Raw genomic sequence first — 17,126 nt, 5'->3', positions numbered from 1 at the left:
GGGCAGTCGGATTCAAGTCTCCTCGCCCGTCCCGTTCAGATTTAGTTTTAGATTTAGTTTTTGACAGTCCACATCAGATTATTGGTGACATTTTAATTGGCTTCACTAATTGTGGTTACACCCGCCCCTCCGCTGAACAGATTTAGAAAGCCTGTTGCCCTTAGTGCAGGTGACTAATTTCTTGCATTGCATTGGGTAGAGTCAACCCAATCTTATTCGTAATTTATTTTAGTGTTGTTGTGGATTGTATTGTGAAAAATCGGTGATTGTTACTTGAACTATTGAGCTTGGCTAATAGCTTATCAAAATTGGAGTCCGGATAACAAGATGATGGTAAGAATTTTATGGTTTTAGTTTAATTAATTTTCACTTCCGAGATTTTCCTTCATTTCTGACTTGAGTGTTGATTTTATTGATTAAAATTTAGCACTAAAATTTTCTATTTCAAGTTTAAAGTTTCTTTGATGTTGGTCTTGCTGATGATACATTAATTCTTTGCTCATTAGTATTTGCCATTTTCTGAAAAGTGTGAAAGTGTGCTCAAGAGGTTGAGATTTTAAACGTAATACCAAACTTTATTTGAACTGTATTATGACATCAATTAAAAAATAGTTTCAAATTCCACAATGCATTTCCTGCAATGTTTACTTAGTGTCATCCACTCCACGCCATCATGTTTCCATAATTGTCAGAGTTTGGTAGCTTTCGGCTTCACTCTAAATATTAGTGTTGAATGGGTAGCAAATCTGGAAATAAAATAAGCGTTGAATTTCATGGGACATGATGTGGCCAAATTTTAGCAGCGTTATGAAACGAACGGGATTAGTTACGACGGATGTTCGGCTAAATAAGCCGAGTTGAACTGTTATTGTTGTTCCAATGAAAATAAAGGGGTGGATTTCGTATTGGACAAATTAGAGCATTTTGTTCAGTTTGTAATTTGGTGTGCATGCACTGCGAGGAATATGATAGGCGAGGAGAGGTTACATGGCCATGGAAAGATGATAAGGATTAATTGTCAGTGTGTTGTTGTACTGTTAACTTTTTTTAATGGCTCATATTCATAGGATAGTTTGATAGTTAAAACTCTGTGCTGTCCTTCTTTTCATTCCGTGTTTCTAATAATAACATGCAATCATTCATTACTGGAGGACTAACAATATAATTTACATAGTGTACACTGTGCAGTGGAAATATTGCTTCATTATAATAGTTGAATTTCTACATTGAAAACTGAGATCAAAGTCTGCTTATGGGCAAATTACCAATTTTTACAGCAATCAATTTAATAATTCTTTTTATACATAAATTATCATTACCGTCAGCATTCAGCTGATTGATATATATATACAGTTACATCAAAATCATCCTAGTTTCTGAGTTAATAATCGTGTCCTGTTGTACCCAATCAATTCATTTGCATACAATTTTATAAACACGTGATAAAACATTGAATTTTGTGATCTTTGTGCTGCTCTCCTCCTCTTTGTCTCCTCATCTCTCACTGAAGCGAATTCCGGGTGGGTGGTGTTAGCTAAAAAAAAATGTTGCAGAATGCTTTTAACCGAGGGCCCGAGCTTCTGGAGACCACAGACTCTGACAACAAGGTTTCACTTTCACTTCCTCAATCTCTGTCAATCATAGAAACTACTAATTACTGTACTAGTCGACACTGTGAATGTCAGCCACTCCCATCTCGCTGCCTGTCCTTGTCGAATGGCTCTGCCTCCTCTTCTCTAACTGCTGAATAGGGGCAGATCTTGTTTGTCTAGCTGTCGAATGTCGCTTTGCTACTACTCTCTGCCTTACTTGCCCCTACCTAAACGCTCTCTATCTCATGGACCGATATTATTACCGAATTTCTTGTGAATACAAGCCGGGCCGACCAGAGACGACAGCGGAGCAGCAGGAAAACTCCTTGGTGGTCGACATTTCGGACGCATTAAGCGAGAGGGATAAAGTCAAGTTCACCGTCCACACTAAGGTCAGCATCAGCTACTTACGGAATTCAAACTAGAATTCTAGAGAGCAGATTTAAAATTAAACTGATTAATTACAGACAACACTTCCAGAATTTGAGAAGCAGGAATTTTCGGTCGTGCGACAACATGAAGAGTTTGTCTGGCTTCATGATAGGTTTGAAGAGAATGAGGAATACGCTGGATTCATCGTAAGTCATTGTTTTTGTAGAATGTGTACTATTTAGTGTGCCACTATATAACTACCTCTCGTGTTGCTAACTACTATACATTTTGTTTACAGATTCCTCCTGCACCACCACGACCTGATTTTGATGCCTCACGAGAAAAATTGCAAAAACTTGGAGAAGGCGAAGGCACAATGACCAAGGAAGAGTTTACCAAGATGAAACAAGAATTAGAAGCGTAAGGGTTTTTATACACAAGTAGTCAAGTTGGCGTTGGCTTTTATTATTGTGGCTGTTTTGTCGTTATTAATTAAATTAATTAAATCTGATGCAGAGAGTATCTGGCAACATTTAAGAAGACTGTCGCAATGCACGAAGTATTTCTTTGTCGACTGGCTAACCATCCTGTGTTTAGGAACGACCATAATTTCCAAGTGTTTCTAAATTACGATGGAGAGGTATGGCCGGCAATAAATAATTTGATATTTTCCCAAGACGGAAAGATGAAACAAAAAGTAATAATAATAATGATGATGATGGTACTTTCTTTTGTTTTCCTCGAAACAGTTGAGCGTGCGAGGAAAGAACAAGAAAGAAATGTTCGGAGGACTAATTAAACACTTTGGACAGACAACTGGTTGGTTATGTTAGATATGATGGGGAGAGAAATGAGAGAATTGGAGAAGGCAGAATTGTTTGCTTTCCCCTGTGCATGCATTTGATATTTAATGAACACGGAATAGTGCTGATCATTTCGATTAAAATCAAACAATGGGTTTCAATTGTGCCCAACAATTTCTGCACATCCCATTCCTTAATTCGATCTCCCTCAGTCTTCACGATTAAAATATAGATTAAATGTATTACTATACAATTCGCAATTTTCAGACGAATTTCTTCTTTCCGCGACTCAGAAGGATGTTGACGAGTTTTTCGACGCGGAGAGAATTTTCTTAATGGACTATCATGCTCATTTAAAGGTACTGTAAGTTGAGTTTAACACTTGGACAATGCTAATAATAATAATTCTCATTATTTTTAAAGGATGCAACTGCAAAGTCGGACAGGATGATTAAGGCTCACAAAAACGTCTCAGACTCATACATTAAAATATCATCCGAGTTGATTCAGCTCGCTACCATTGACACTAATGAACTTGAAAAGTTTCTTGCAAAAGTTGCCGATGCACTAGAGAAAGCCAGGGTAAGCCATAGTACATATTTCGCTACATGTATGTCTTCCGATTATTGCTTACTGGAGAGTTATTTGTATTGACGGAGGTTGTCAATAAGCGGACTGTGTACGTACACTATAGAAGGAAAATTCCCTAAAATAATTATGAAACTTGTTTGAGACTAGACCATTATGAGTTATCATTAATTATTGGGTTGTTCTACTTTTTTACTCGCTCTTTCTCCTCCTAATGATGCTCCGTGTTATTGCGAATATTGCAGAAAGTTGAGAATCGAGTTGCGTCCGATGAAGATTTGAAGTTGTCAGACACGCTCCGTTATTACATGAGAGATTCCAATGCAGCCAAAAATTTACTTTATCGTCGTCGTCGTTGTTTGGGTATATATATATTGCTCCCCATTTTACTCCACAAACTTGTTCACGTTTTTCATAAGTTCCATCTGTCTAACTGTTTTTATCTTTTCAGCAAATTACGAAACAGCAAATAAAAATTTGGACAAAGCTCGTGCAAAAAATCGTGAAGTAGGAGCCGTAAGTCGACCCTTTTCCTTCCATTATTTCCATTACAACATTAGAAGGAGAATAAATTTTATCTTTCATCCGTTCCTTATCGTTGACACACTTTCCCCACTCATGTGCCTATACTATTTTTAATATCTCGACATCTTCCAAAATATTATGCCGAGTTCATTCCTATCAATTCAAATTTTATGGGTGCTTTACATGCAACCAGACTATGGAGGTGGTGGATGTAAGTTTGTCCAAAGTGTTGCATTCTCGTTCTACTTATTTACTACTTTGTGTATGGCCTGTACTTGTGACTTGTGGGTACTTTAGTCCACTCTGTTTACCCAGTCAAATGGGGCAAATTAAGTTTTATTTTATATTTTTCATGTTCATGCCTTCAATTTCTGGTTATCGGTTCCACTCCCCGTTATGCTTATTTCCTCCTCATCTTGAGCTTGTATACGGCGATGGTAATGCAGACTCACAGCGCAGACCTCTCTCTCTCTCACACACACGGGATCTGATGGCCTTTGAGGAATATCCAAAGAAATTGAAGTTGATTCACATGCTGCTGTATATTTCTTAATTTTCTGTTTTACGTAAATTGTACAAAATTGCTTTACAATTTGCATGTAACAACCTCTGAACCAATTTATTTTGGTTTTGATGGTATGCCTCCACATTGGAATTACTGTGAACTATTCAAACTCTGAGCAAATTGTTGTCGACTTCTTCTTCCTCTTACGTTACTTTTGCTGGTTGTGTTGTGGTTTGTGTCCTTAAATGTAGTGGAAAGTAATCAGGCAAACTAACTGCTGTGCGATGAGGGAGAGAGAAAGTAATAATTTTCTCCAACGTTTCTTCTCACTTGTAGGCGGAGCAAGCACAACAAGAGGCATGCGATAAGTTTGAAGCAATTTCTACAAAGGCAAAAGAAGAGCTGACGGACTTCAAAAACCGACGAGTGGTTGCCTTCCGAAAGAATTTGATTGAGGTAAGTAATAAATTTAAGAATTTTAGTTTGCATTTTATGTCTTTATTTTCTCCATGCTTCTGAAATCAATACGCACTGAATTAAAGGGTTAATAATTGTTTATGTTGGGCTTGTCTCAACTCTTTCTTCTCGTCTCCTTCTACTGGTCCTTTAACTGTTACAACCAGCCCCCCAATGCTGCAACACGAGATTTTTATTCTTCTCCCTATACAATAATACAATTGAGTGATTAATTGGTTAGAAAGTGCAATTTAAATGAGAATTAATTAAAATTTTACTTGCAGGTCACCGAGTTAGAAATCAAGCATGCCAAGGTCAGTACTATGCTAATTCACTTGAACTCTCAGTTTCAGTTTGCTGATGAGATTGTGTGCAAAAGTTTTCGCTCATATTATTCGCCTCTTTTTGTTGTTGGTTTTTGCAGGCTCAGATACAAGTGTTAACCGGGGCTTTACAATCCTTGAAAGAGGAGCTCTGAGAGAGAAATAAGTGAGCTGAGAGCGGACGAGGGAAAGAGGAAGGAAGGAGGAAAGCAGGAGGGACAGAGAAAATATTCATGAGTCGTCTTTCGAAATATTTTACTTTTTCTTATCCCGCATATCAAGTCAGATTTTCAATGTTCAATGTTATTTATACAGTCAGTTTAGCTGAGGAGCAAGGAGAAATGAATTATGTATGAGGTACAATACTTTCCATCACCATTACTTATCCGGACATGTATGTATTTACTACTCGTTGTAGGTTAGCTCCTACATATTAACAACATTACAATGCATCTCTCCCTGCTCCTTATTGCGACAACCCGAGTTAGAAAAAAACACAAAGTCGGATCTGATATTGAGCAAATCTGAATCGCCATCAATCTTTTTCTACACATTTGTATTTCGTAGCCATTGTCGTAGACTCAAGGACCCAGACAAAGATTTGTTACTTTTCAATTTTATGAATATCCAAGTGTGTGAAGGCGATTTGTCATGAATCAAAATATCAATGTATCAAGTAATGGTGCTGCTGCATGCTTGTCCTATATTTAATACAACTTGTTACATTGGGGTGTTATAAGAAAGTTCCATTATTTTGTGAGAAAACATTCCTATTTACATGTGTACGTTGCTAAAAAAATTACAATGTAATAAACTCCCATACGAATACATATACGTATGTATTTCTTATAGTTCTCTGCTACTCTGTTTAAGTTGACATGTGTACGTATCAATGTTCTCCGACTGAAACTAGAAGTGTAGCTTTCTTTAGGTTATTCCTTGTTTGTATTCGTATGTACAAATGTATGTAAAATGTATGTGTTGTAGTATTAACTACCAAATATACGTCCCACTAAACTGAATGTTAATGCGAATTCAGTTTGCCGTTGCTGACTAAATAAATAAAAAAGGTTCCGCAATGTAAATGAGAATGAGCCCCCAGTGATGTTTTGATAAATTACTCCATCCTTGGCCATTCCCAACCTGGCCATGTTTCGCGTGAAGGTAATAACAATTCCTGAAATGTCAGCAAAACCTGCGACACTTCTTTCTTTATCGGCATCCCATAACATAATGCTGCAAGTGGTGCACAGAAGGACGCGGTCGTCCTCAACCAAACCTTGGACTACGTCTACATACAAAGTAGAGGTAGCAACATTAGGAATTTTGTGGGTCCCAAACCATTTGATTCAACGTGGATGGAGACTTGATCCACGAACGTACATACAAATCTAGTATAACTTGCCATACATACAGACGACGACGATAATATGTTCGACTGATCGTAGACTCTCCTCCAAGATGGGTCCTCCGAGAGGCGTACGCTTTATAAAATTACGCTGTTGAACTTTTAGTCCAATTCTATCCACCCGTCTCCCTTGATAGTACTTGATTCCTCCAATCTCACAATCCAGAAACAACATGCAGACAATTCATTCTGCTTCCTGCACCAAGACTATGGCTTCTGGTCCACCATCTCCTCATCCCCCTCGCCCATCCACGGCTAAAGTGACATTTGCCTTCACAATATGAATATATAATAGCAGATACATTTCCGGCCCTAAACTGACTTTGGTTCGAACGGCCAATGTTGAAGGAGCATGTATGGAAGAACGTTTGGTTCGAATAATCCACTTCTCCTCGCCTTTCACTTTTGCTTCCAGGTTTGAGACAAGTGAGCTCCTCGCTGGCTCTGCTTCCCTCTGGTTGATCATCAGCCGTGGTGTGGCATCCGTCGGTGGAGAGAAGGGAAAAGCTGAGAACTTTCTCCCAACTCGCTCAGTTCTGCTCCAACTTTCTTCCGTGCACTTCAACTTTCACCAGCCACGAGTCCTACATGGTTCTGCTATGCTCAGCCCGTCTCTCTCTCCTCCTCTCCGTCCGGCCCTCATCATCAGTCACAACAATTGTTCGGACTCAACGGTAGAATGGATTAACACGTTGAGCAACGCCGAGTTTGCAGGATTTGGGTAATTGCAGACGAACCCTTTAAAACTTGTTTTCCGGTGTGTATATACTCACTCCCAAAGATCCACCTTTCGTACTCCTTTTCATGGGGAGGAGGCAAAGTTAGTATCATCTAGCAAGTGAACATAAAAGTGCATACAAAACAAATTAGACACGATTTGAAGCTAAAGGAAAAGCAAAGGTGCAAGTTTTGTAGCGAGAATTTGGTTTCTTGAGACATTGAGAAAGATGAGACGAATCAATTTGCCCACACGCTTCGGCTTCCTTTCTTCATCCACCATGTTGATCAACCCGTTGGCCGTATTTCTCATCTGTGTCGTCCTTGTGGGGGGACAGAGCGTTTTGGTGAGACGATTGCCTCCGAAAGGCGTCACAAGTACAATGCCTCCCACCCCGAACTCTGAGGATGAGAGCGTGACTTGTGTTTGTGACGGTGGTTGCGAGCACGTTCGAGGACTGGACTGTCCCTTTGGTCTCACCTTCGACGTGTGTCGATGTTGCCTCGTATGCGCCAGGGGGGAAGGTGAGCCCTGTGGAGGAGCCGTAGGAAACTGTGCAGTCGGGCTGCACTGCAAGCCTGAGGATGACAATGTGCCCTCAATGAGGACCAACGCTACGGATGCAGAGGGACGCTGCTCTCGTAAGCATTCGCCTATTTATTACACTAAAATATAGCTTATTTATCGAAATGGGATATTTCAGGGGACGAGGGCGGTTGTGGAGGTCACGTGGAGGTCAGGTTTGGCTGCGTCATCAGTCGTGAGGGGGACTGCATCTGTTCCTCCAGGGCAGGCTGTCCAGGAGAGACCATGTTCGTGTTCGAGACGGAGGAGGAGTGTCAGGATCGGATGACTTACCTCATTGCCAAGAAGGACTTGGAAGTCGAACCGCGCGACACTTCTGCAACAGGTCTGAGCAAAATCAATCCATTCCTTTCTTCATCATTTCAAGGGGACGAAAAAAGTCGCCAAATAGACACTGAAATTCTGGCTCATATTCCCACCCAAATCTTACCTGATACTTTTATGTGCAGCTACATATGTACATATGCATACGTATATCGTATATTTCATACATTTTACTATGCATTACTGTTGTACATTTACTGCATACACAACCTACGTAATTCCAACTTCTAGCTTTGGCCTTCAAATTAATGTGGGTGTAATCAAATTGGTGACCAAGCGCACCTTGGTTTACGACTTTGGTTAGTTGGAGCTAGGTTCCTGTAGTCTTAGGATTAGTAGCTCAGAGTCCGTGGTGGTGCAGTGCGGTTTGGCTTTTATGACAACTTGAGACTTGAATTGTTGATGAAAGTGAGACTACTGTATGCCTATGCAAATCTAAATTTGATTCTCCCACTGCTGCTGCACTGCACTGGTTTCTCCATCCGACGAAACAGTGTTCATGCATGCACTACAATTTGGCCAACGCACAAACACAGATATCTCTCCACTGGCCTAATGAGAAATGTGGTACGACGAGTATTTTTTAATACTAACGAGTCTCCAGCATGCACATCTGACTCCCATCCACGCTGCATCTTATCTTATCGGGGAGAAAGCATCCTGCGCCTCTTGTGCAGATGATGCATGGAACTTGTGTGTTTGTTGCAAATGCTGTGTCAGCCAGCAGGATATGAAAATATGAGAGTTGATTAAGTAGGCGGAGCAGCTGCATATTTCCATCGAGGCGTGTCCTAATTGGAATAATTACTCGTAATGTTCCACTCAACTAAGGAGACACCGGCTCAAAGCAAAGTTACCCACTCCACCCCACCCACCACAGACCCGCACCATCCGGCTAGACGAGCACATGCATCACAGGACGACTTTCACTTTTACTAAACATGCATCGCAACTATGTATCTTTGGCACAGTCATCATCGTCATCTCGCCATTAGCTCACTAGATACGGCACGAGGTACTTGCGAAGGACACACTCAGTCACCGACCACTCCTTTAATACAAGCTAGACTTTCACTTTTAATGTTGTGGTTAAGAGTCACCACGAGAAATCAAGACTTAGGTTTTCTGGGAAGAAATAAATTAAATTTTGATAGAAATTTATCTAACAGCCTTATTTTCTCTGCAAATTGAACAGAGTCCACGGTGAAAGTTGTACCTGTTGAGGAGGGTCATTCCATTGGATATTTTGTTGCACAAGTTGCAGTTAATGTCTCACTACTTGAGAAAATGGGCTCTTTTTGATGAACCTGGCGTAGATATTTAGAAGCTGCTGAGTAATACATAAGGACGAGCCATAAGTTATCATCAGGTCTACGCCATCATCAGGGTGTGTGAAGCCCAGGCTGTTGTTGTGTTGAGGAGGAGAAAACCAGTAATTGCTGCCTATTTTGTGCGGGTGTTGGAAAGCTCCGGCCTCCAAGGTCCCTCTCGCCTCGTAAATCATGATGAGTTGAGGCGGACTTGAACTTAGTATTCATTAGAATGCTTAATTGCTCTCCGGAGGCAGAGTGGTCGGAGGAGTGAGAGGAGAAAGTGCGAGAAAGCGGAATTCTCAATGTTTGACCCATAAAACTATAAAGCTTTCACTTAAAGAGAAACAAAATGGTGCACCTTCCTCCTCCTCGCAGTCGCTCATATTTAACCTCATCATCCCCGACTTGATATGAAAATCGCGCATTTAATTTGAGGCCTGTATAAGTTATGAAGTGGAGTGTAAGTGGCCCAGTTAGTGGCTGAGCAGTTGAAAAATTTAGATGCCACTGTATAATGAATGACGACGGTGGTTTCTTGCTGGAAAGCAGGCTTCTTTTTCCTGCTTAAGATTTCAGCCACAGCCGACGACCACAACCACGACCGCCTCCCAAATGCTCCACTCTGCCAACTGTGGGCACTACTTCAAAGGGAGGCTGGCTGGCTGGCTGGCTGAGTGAGTGAGTGGATCTCCATTTATTTGGCTGGCTTCGATCCAAACCTCGATTCAAAACGTAGGCAAAAGTAGAAGTGGAGTGAAAGCAGTCGAATTCAATTCATTTCAACTCTTTATCTTTTCTCCCTCTGAACTCTGAACAGCTTTCTCTCTCCGCTCCTCTGTTTATCCACAACAAGGTCCGTCGGAGTTCAACCCATCACCCACGCCGCCACGCCATGATTCATGATACTTCTCAAAGGATGAGGATGGTAATTTTGTTTGGGAAAGAATTCACCAAAATAAAGAATCATACATATGACTACCTCTTCCACTGCATTCACAAAGTGCTCCCAAAACTTTCACCCTCTCTCGAACCAAGGAGCGAGAAGAGCGTAATTTCATCGTCAGCTCCAAAGTTCAATCAGTTTGAGGGGGCAAACCTAATTTTTAGTCCAATATGCTAAACTCATTAATACAAATTAATTTGGCGAAGGTAATTGTGCTGAAACTTTTCGCTGGAGAAAGTCAATGAGTTTTTTCTCCTCCCTCCCCTCCTCTCTCCGACTGACTGACATGTGTTCACCCAGGTGAAGTTTAATTTGATAAAAATCGGGAAAAATCTCAAGACGATGAAGATTAGGGAGAGACAGGAAGTCGGGTTGTCGCTTGTAATACGACATCTTGAAATCAGAACACGCCTTAACCCCGTCGTCATCATCCTCCAGATATCTGGGGCTGAGAATGTATACATTTTGAGTAGACTCGCTCCTCACCCGCCCATCCGTCCGTCCGTCCGTCTCATATCAATCATCGCTTATATGGCCCCTCGTATGTGCATACGTACTTGCTCATCCTGCCTCAGTCACTTTCCTCCTTCGACAAAGGAGATGATCAGCCCTGCAGACTCTCCTTTCTCCTCTGCATCATCATTACAAGCTCTGGAAAATCAGCGCCTCCTCCTCCGCCTCCAAGTAAGTGAAGGGGATTGATGTGCAGGTGCTCGTCTCTCTGTTTCATTTTATATTTCTTCCAACTCCTCTCCCTGCTTGACGTGGAGCGTCTCTCCCGTGGTTGGTGGCGGAAGTTAGGACGGAGAAACTTTTGACTTTGACTCCTCTTTAATTCCCCAAATTTCTTGGCCTGCTCTTCGTCCTCCTCGTCTGACTGGTGGGTGACATGGATGCGGCACGGCTCCTCTCCTTCCTTGGTCCTTGCTTTCAAAATGAAAACTATCAAGTCACATTATTTGCACATTTGGAGGCAGGCAGGGGAGGAAAGGACGTTTGACTCTATTTCCTGCACATAGCTCCCAAGTTGGAAAGTTGGAATTCCTCAGAAGAGAAAAACCTGGACATCATTGAACCTCCTTCACATTCATTCCCTTTATTGTTGTGTCATGTACATATGGCAAATAAGTAAATAGATCTCAAGAAGAGTTTGCTTAAAAACACGTGTTTGCTTAAAGACATGAACACACATGAAATTGGAATGTTTGCAAAGTTAAAAAAATTCCAAACTATGAGTAGAGGTGGAGAATGTACTGCATGGGTACGAAATTCTTTCCAAGGCACGTGCACACCACCACCACCACCTCCAGCAGCAACAACAACTTACAACTTAGTGTATCGCTAACGGGTTTGTTCATTAGCTCCTTCTCCCACTTAACCGAGAAAGGACTTGATTTGCATAGGACATTCAGCAGGTTCCGGCCCCTTCCTCTCGACGCTGCTGCACATCCGTCGACACAACTTTTGAGTGTTGGCTGGCAAATTTAGCAGCACAACAGGAGCAAGACCGAGCCTCGGGCTAACTCAACTTTCACTTTTTGACTGCAAAACTTCCGTATTGTGCAACATCCACCTGACTCGGTTTTCCTCCCTTTTAACCTCATTTCTGCCTACCTCCCTCATTTCTAGTCCCTGCTGCAAATTGGGTCACGCAAAATGAAACACTGCTTCCTCGAAAATGCCAATGTGTTTATTTTTCGAAAACATGTTTTCAGGAAACATGCTCTCCATTCACGTAGGTGTGCTGTACGTACGCGCTGCTTCTATTTGTTGTGCTGAGTCGTGAGTTTAATAAGTGGAGGGGGCTATGTGTGTGTGGTGTTATTTTATTACGAGAGGTGGGATGATGACATGACAAGAAGATGGAACAGGAGATAGACGGCGAGGGCGAGGAACTCGTAATGAAAAATGAATCTGCTCTGCTCTCACCCATTCACTTTCTTCAATGCTCATTTAGTTACATCCATACAGTCATTGCAAATGAAGCAGGAAATTGCTTTTTCCACCTCCTCCGCCCTCAAGGAGGCATCCATCAGGAGATCTTCTTCAGATGTCATATTTCCAGCTGCCGAGACGATCGGAGCAAGTCACGTCGTCCTCGTTGAACCAACCTGCAAGTGCCACACATCAATTTATGAGCTGTGGAAAACGGCTAACAAATATTATTTTCTTTGTGCGGGATTGTCTGATAAATTAAATTGTCTCGTCAGCTTTGCTCCCTTTTTGTGTTGAGGGCTAAACCCCTTATTTGCTGGGCTTTATTGTCATTTATTCCCCTCTGCTGACACTGCGTGTACATGAGGATCAGCTCACTTAATGCGCTAAGTTTCTTAAATCGCATCCCATAGAAATTTGACGGAGTGAAACTTTTGCAACGTAGTTCTGCTTACGCATAAATTGGATAAATTCAATTTAATTAAAATCAGTGCTGGGTGACTTCACTTTAAGTATTTATTTATGTAGTTCCGTTATTAAATAGTTGGTGCCTCATCAGAGGATGAAATGAGGTTGACGAGGTCATGCCCATTGCCAAGATGTGGTGCTGAACGAAACGACTGACATTTTCTGATTAGTTTTCTCCACCTAAAAACTGGTTTGACTTTTATTTTGACTGGCCAATTTCCGATTTGACACGTTTGCAACAGTGTCAATTTCCACCTAGCGCACCGACCTCGCCCTCCCAAGCAGTGACCCAAGAGGACATGCTCCTCCATACACTTTTTCCTCTCCCTACACGAAAATGGGAGCTCGCATCTCGACGCCTTCCTTCCTGCCTCGTGAAGCTGGGGACAATCTGGCTGCTTTTATCCAGAGAAAAGCGCCCATCTTGGTTCAATCTCTGGGTTTGGATAGCACCTAATAAAACGCTTCTCTTAACTCTAGTGTCAATCTGAGATTGGAAATTCAACTGAGAATTGATGCAAGTTTATGACTGCGTTTTATGACACTTCCGAGGAAAACTCTCTCCACAATTTTCGTCACCTAGTTTTAGGGTTTTTTTTGTAGGTCATCTTGTTTTCCAGAAAATAGTACAACTTATTCCTTCACCGATCCTGAAGTGGAGTAAAAAAAAAGTTTGGGCGAAGGTTTCGTCAGTCAAATAGTTATGTAAGTGAGGAGGGGAGAAAAGTGTGAAGACGGAATCTGCATAAGTGTGGAGCTTACTTGAAGAACATGGAGGAGAACACTGGTTGGATTGAATAAAAAGTCGACACTGTGCAACTACATACATAAATACGTACATCTCCTCCTTAAACGAGTTCATTATCACTTATTCACTTCAATTCGAGCCTCGCAGGGGATTACGCCTACATTGCTGCTTGGCTGTTTTGTTCGGAGGGAGAATAAGACCTCGAGGCAAGCAAAGGTTTCGGAAAGAAGAAATTTATTCTTTTAAAGAGATCTCCCATTTCCCTTGTGGACCTGCCTCCGCTGAATGCAAAGCATAAATTGGGTCTGAATTTCGTGCGGGATGCATGTAAGCAAAATGTGTGAAGGATTCCCTAAATTGTAAATGGAGTTCTCATTTCTTGGTAAAAGTTGTTCTTGGAGCTAAAAATAAGGACAGAGTTGCTTTCAAAGGCTCAATTCACTCGTTTAGCTGAGTGACTCGAGTGGGAAATGACAATTGAGGAATTCTCTCAATCCAGGTCTCTGATAGTCAAAGCCAAGGCAATGACGTACGAACGTACATATCTGCCTTGCCCCCACTCAATAATAGCGAGGGGTTTGTGTGATAAAGTAAATTGAATCACTCTTCAGACACATTTTGTGCTTTATCCACAAAGGAGAAAGTCTAAAAGTCCGCTTTCATCATAATAACGACGGCTTCTCTTAATCGTTCACTACTTTGGATTCTGATTAGTGAGTGAAACTAATGCATGAGCTGACAATCCGCTTTGATCAACTTTTTTTTCATCCATCCGCCTGCCTCACTTCCCTGAAAGGATTTCCGTTTCGTGGATTATGGATTGCACGTTATGTAAATTTCAGTCAAGGAAAATGACGACGAGGTTCTCAAGATGTAATTGCAGTTTTTTGAAAGCAGGGCATAAATTTATAACTTTGCTTTATGACAATGGGAGCAATTGATTGTAGAATTAGATGTATTAAAATATCTCCTTGTTTGTTCCAGACTTGGCTGTGTCGTAGAAGTGAAAAGTTTAATTTCGCTCGGCCGTTGTTTGTTGTCTGTCTGTGCGAGTGTGTGTGCATGGGTAAACTACTCGTGAGGATATGGAGGCAGGCAGATTCAGATTGAGATTGTTGTCGAGTGAGAAAAGTTTTAATTGAAAACTGTGCTTCTCCTTGGTCTGTGCTGCTGCTGCTGCTGGGTGCATGGTGTTTGTTGGAAAGTGCAAGCAAATATTAATTCCTCACTTTCTCCTGCTTTCTCCCCTCCTCCTCCTCCTCAGAATCCCATGCACTCGTTCTCTGACTCTCTCCACATGCATGCATACGTCCTCCAGCTTAAAATGTCAACATCAACCTGCTCAAGCAGCCATCTTCAAATTTGATTTTGATTCAAGTTTCCTGCGAAAACCTAAAGAAAAACAGACGACTGTTTGTTTTGTCAGTGCTTTAAAAGAGGAAGGAAGCGATTCCTGGGGTGGGGTTATGGATGGAGTCCGAGTGGTTCAAATTTAGCCTTTCGGATCTGCTCCCACCATGAATGAAGTGTTAAAAGTTTGACTTTCACTCGTCATTAAGATGCGGAAGGAGTTGAAATTCAGAATTCTTGGCTCAAGTTATTAGGAAAATTGTAGCTCTGCTCGAGTAAATACCAACAACAAGAGGCAACACTTGGGGGAGGAATGCTAATGACAGCCGCGCTGCTCCTGCTATCTAAACGGCCGAGACAAAGTGTCTTTCCCTGTTTCCCAAATGTTCACACTTTTCCTGGAGGAATGTCAGAGATCGTGGTTTCCGAGGGGTGCTCTGGCAGGCAGCAGTTTGGCCCAGTGGAGGAACTCCCATTGTGCGTTCTAGAGTCACACGATTGATGAATAATCTCTGCAAGGAGAACCTTCCTTCTTCTCCTTCTTCTGCATATTTCGTCCCTCATTTGCGAGCGAGCGACTTGTCCAACTCTCCAATTTCAGAGCGGAATTGACTCGAACTTTGTTTCTAATTCTAATTCTAAACAATGCTAATACATTAATACGGAGCCGCAGTTCAGTCTAACCATAACTGGTGAGAGAAGCCACTCCACGCTCCTGGTGGGAGAATGGGGCTCGACTACGATGAGAATAAATGGATCGTTAAAAAGTCAGAAAACAGCGACTGCCACATGCAATAAGCTCCCAACCCTTTTTGCCAACTATTTAATAAAACGGCGAACCTGTGAATGAATTTGTTGTGAAAACGAATTGGAGTATTACCCCCAAAATTTGTAGTAAACTGAACGGTAGTAAACTAGGTCTATCTTGAGGTGGGAAAATTGGTGCAACCTGCACCGAATCATTCGGGACAAAGATGTTCTTCTTGAAAGTTGAGACATTTTGTATCCTTTTAATATATTATTTTGTTCTACTGACTCGAGATTTTTCATGTAAACCCACCATAAATAAAACGCCAAAGAGAAATCTTCTGAGCAAAAGGAGTCATCATTTTCTTGGTCGTCGTGTTTTGTAGGTCTGCCCGGCACCAGACTGCACCTCCGCTCTCGCCTAATTTCCGATGCTATCATATCATCATCCAAAATGTCCAAGTTTGATTTGTGGAGTGCTCTTATCCGCTCACACCATTTCATACTCGACTGCATGACGATGGTGCTCCGTGGGTTTCACGGGTGAATTATTTATGACAAGGGTCCACCAGCACCACTCCAACGAGGAGAGGACATGCTCGTAAATCCTCATTCGAGAACTCCCATGTCAATTCTCCCCAGGTTTACCCTCCCACTTGTTAGTTTATGGGGTGGTCAGTTTAAGACAAGGGCTGTCCAATATGCAGGCAGCCCCGTCACCACCTACAACTAATTACTGCCAGCACTCCACTCCCATTCTTATGTAGCAGCAGCAGGGCGCATAAACTTTTTGTTGTCCGTGGTTTCTCCTAAGGGGGTGATGCAAGGATGAATATTTTTTTTAAAAAAATCAAAAAATCAAAAGTTGGGGAATTGCATGCAATTTTGCCATGAATTTGGTTGTCAACCACTTTTCAAAAATGAAATAAATACATTTTATCCTGGCCTTCATCTCCGAAAATGAAGAATAAGCTCGGAGATTGCTAAGATCGGTCAAGTAGGTGACCAGTAGGGATCATATAGGTCGGATAAGGTCGTTGGTGCAGAATATTATAATTTGCAAAATTAGGCTAACAACCAAATTCATGGCAAAATTGCATGCAATTCCCCAACTTTTGATTTTTTGATTTTTTTGAAAAAAATATTCATCCTTGCACCACCCCCTTAGGAGAAACCACGGACAACAAAAAGTTTATGCGCCCTGGTAGCAGCAGGTTGTGGTGCTCAGGTGGAGTTTTTCTGTGCACACGGTTGATTGTTGACCCTGGGCAAGAAGAGAGAGAGAGTGGATTAAGATGAGATAAGGAACGATACCCTCCGAGAGGTGAAAACTTCCTCACGCTTCATCGTTTCTGTCCGCAATAAATAAGGAAAACTTTCCAGAGAGAGAGAGAAGGTGTGGACTGGGTGGGCTGTGGGAGGG

At 41.8% G+C, this 17,126-nt stretch overlaps 2 protein-coding genes across 5 annotated transcripts in view; both read left to right on the top strand.

The window, feature by feature from the left end:
• The first annotated feature begins 36 nt into the window (after positions 1-36).
• Positions 37-6,255, top strand: LOC110859297 (sorting nexin-6). 4 transcript variants are annotated; one of them, XM_035859334.1, is made up of 16 exons: positions 37-169; positions 233-333; positions 1,511-1,607; positions 1,877-1,984; positions 2,060-2,170; positions 2,263-2,384; positions 2,481-2,604; positions 2,714-2,783; positions 3,035-3,126; positions 3,191-3,349; positions 3,601-3,718; positions 3,807-3,871; positions 4,074-4,091; positions 4,722-4,841; positions 5,126-5,155; positions 5,266-6,255. In XM_035859334.1, exons 3-16 carry the CDS (start codon positions 1,545-1,547, stop codon positions 5,317-5,319), a joined length of 1,254 nt encoding a protein of 417 aa, XP_035715227.1. In that variant the 5' UTR covers positions 37-169; positions 233-333; positions 1,511-1,544; the 3' UTR covers positions 5,320-6,255. The 4 variants fall into 4 exon arrangements, with proteins under 4 accessions (XP_035715227.1, XP_035715229.1, XP_035715226.1 ...); XM_035859336.1 differs by lacking the exon at positions 1,511-1,607; XM_035859333.1 differs by having other exon boundaries at positions 65-333.
• An 865-nt stretch (positions 6,256-7,120) lies between these two features.
• The window catches only part of LOC110859366 (cysteine-rich motor neuron 1 protein), a 78,012-nt gene continuing 68,006 nt past the window's right edge, over positions 7,121-17,126 (top strand). Inside the window, exons 1-2 of the mRNA XM_035859341.1 lie at positions 7,121-7,931; positions 7,994-8,200. Of these exons, the coding sequence (XP_035715234.1) occupies positions 7,520-7,931; positions 7,994-8,200 (619 nt within the window). The 5' untranslated portion in view covers positions 7,121-7,519. The remainder of the gene's footprint in view (positions 7,932-7,993; positions 8,201-17,126) is intronic.

The sequence above is a fragment of the Folsomia candida genome, unplaced genomic scaffold, assembly GCF_002217175.1.
Source record: "Folsomia candida strain VU population unplaced genomic scaffold, ASM221717v1 Fcan01_Sc025, whole genome shotgun sequence".
Classification (NCBI taxonomy): domain Eukaryota; kingdom Metazoa; phylum Arthropoda; class Collembola; order Entomobryomorpha; family Isotomidae; genus Folsomia; species Folsomia candida.
Note: the sequence above shows the minus strand (reverse complement) of the source record. Positions and strands in the feature narration are given on the sequence as shown.

Coding starts and splice junctions, on each gene's coding strand:
- LOC110859297 (XM_035859334.1), top strand. CDS start 1,545: ATGTTGCAGAATGCTTTTAACCGAGGGCCCGAGCTTCTGGAGACCACA. Junction 4,842..5,125: donor TCCGAAAGAATTTGATTGAG/GTAAGTAATAAA, acceptor TTTTACTTGCAG/GTCACCGAGTTAGAAATCAA. Junction 5,156..5,265: donor TAGAAATCAAGCATGCCAAG/GTCAGTACTATG, acceptor TGGTTTTTGCAG/GCTCAGATACAAGTGTTAAC.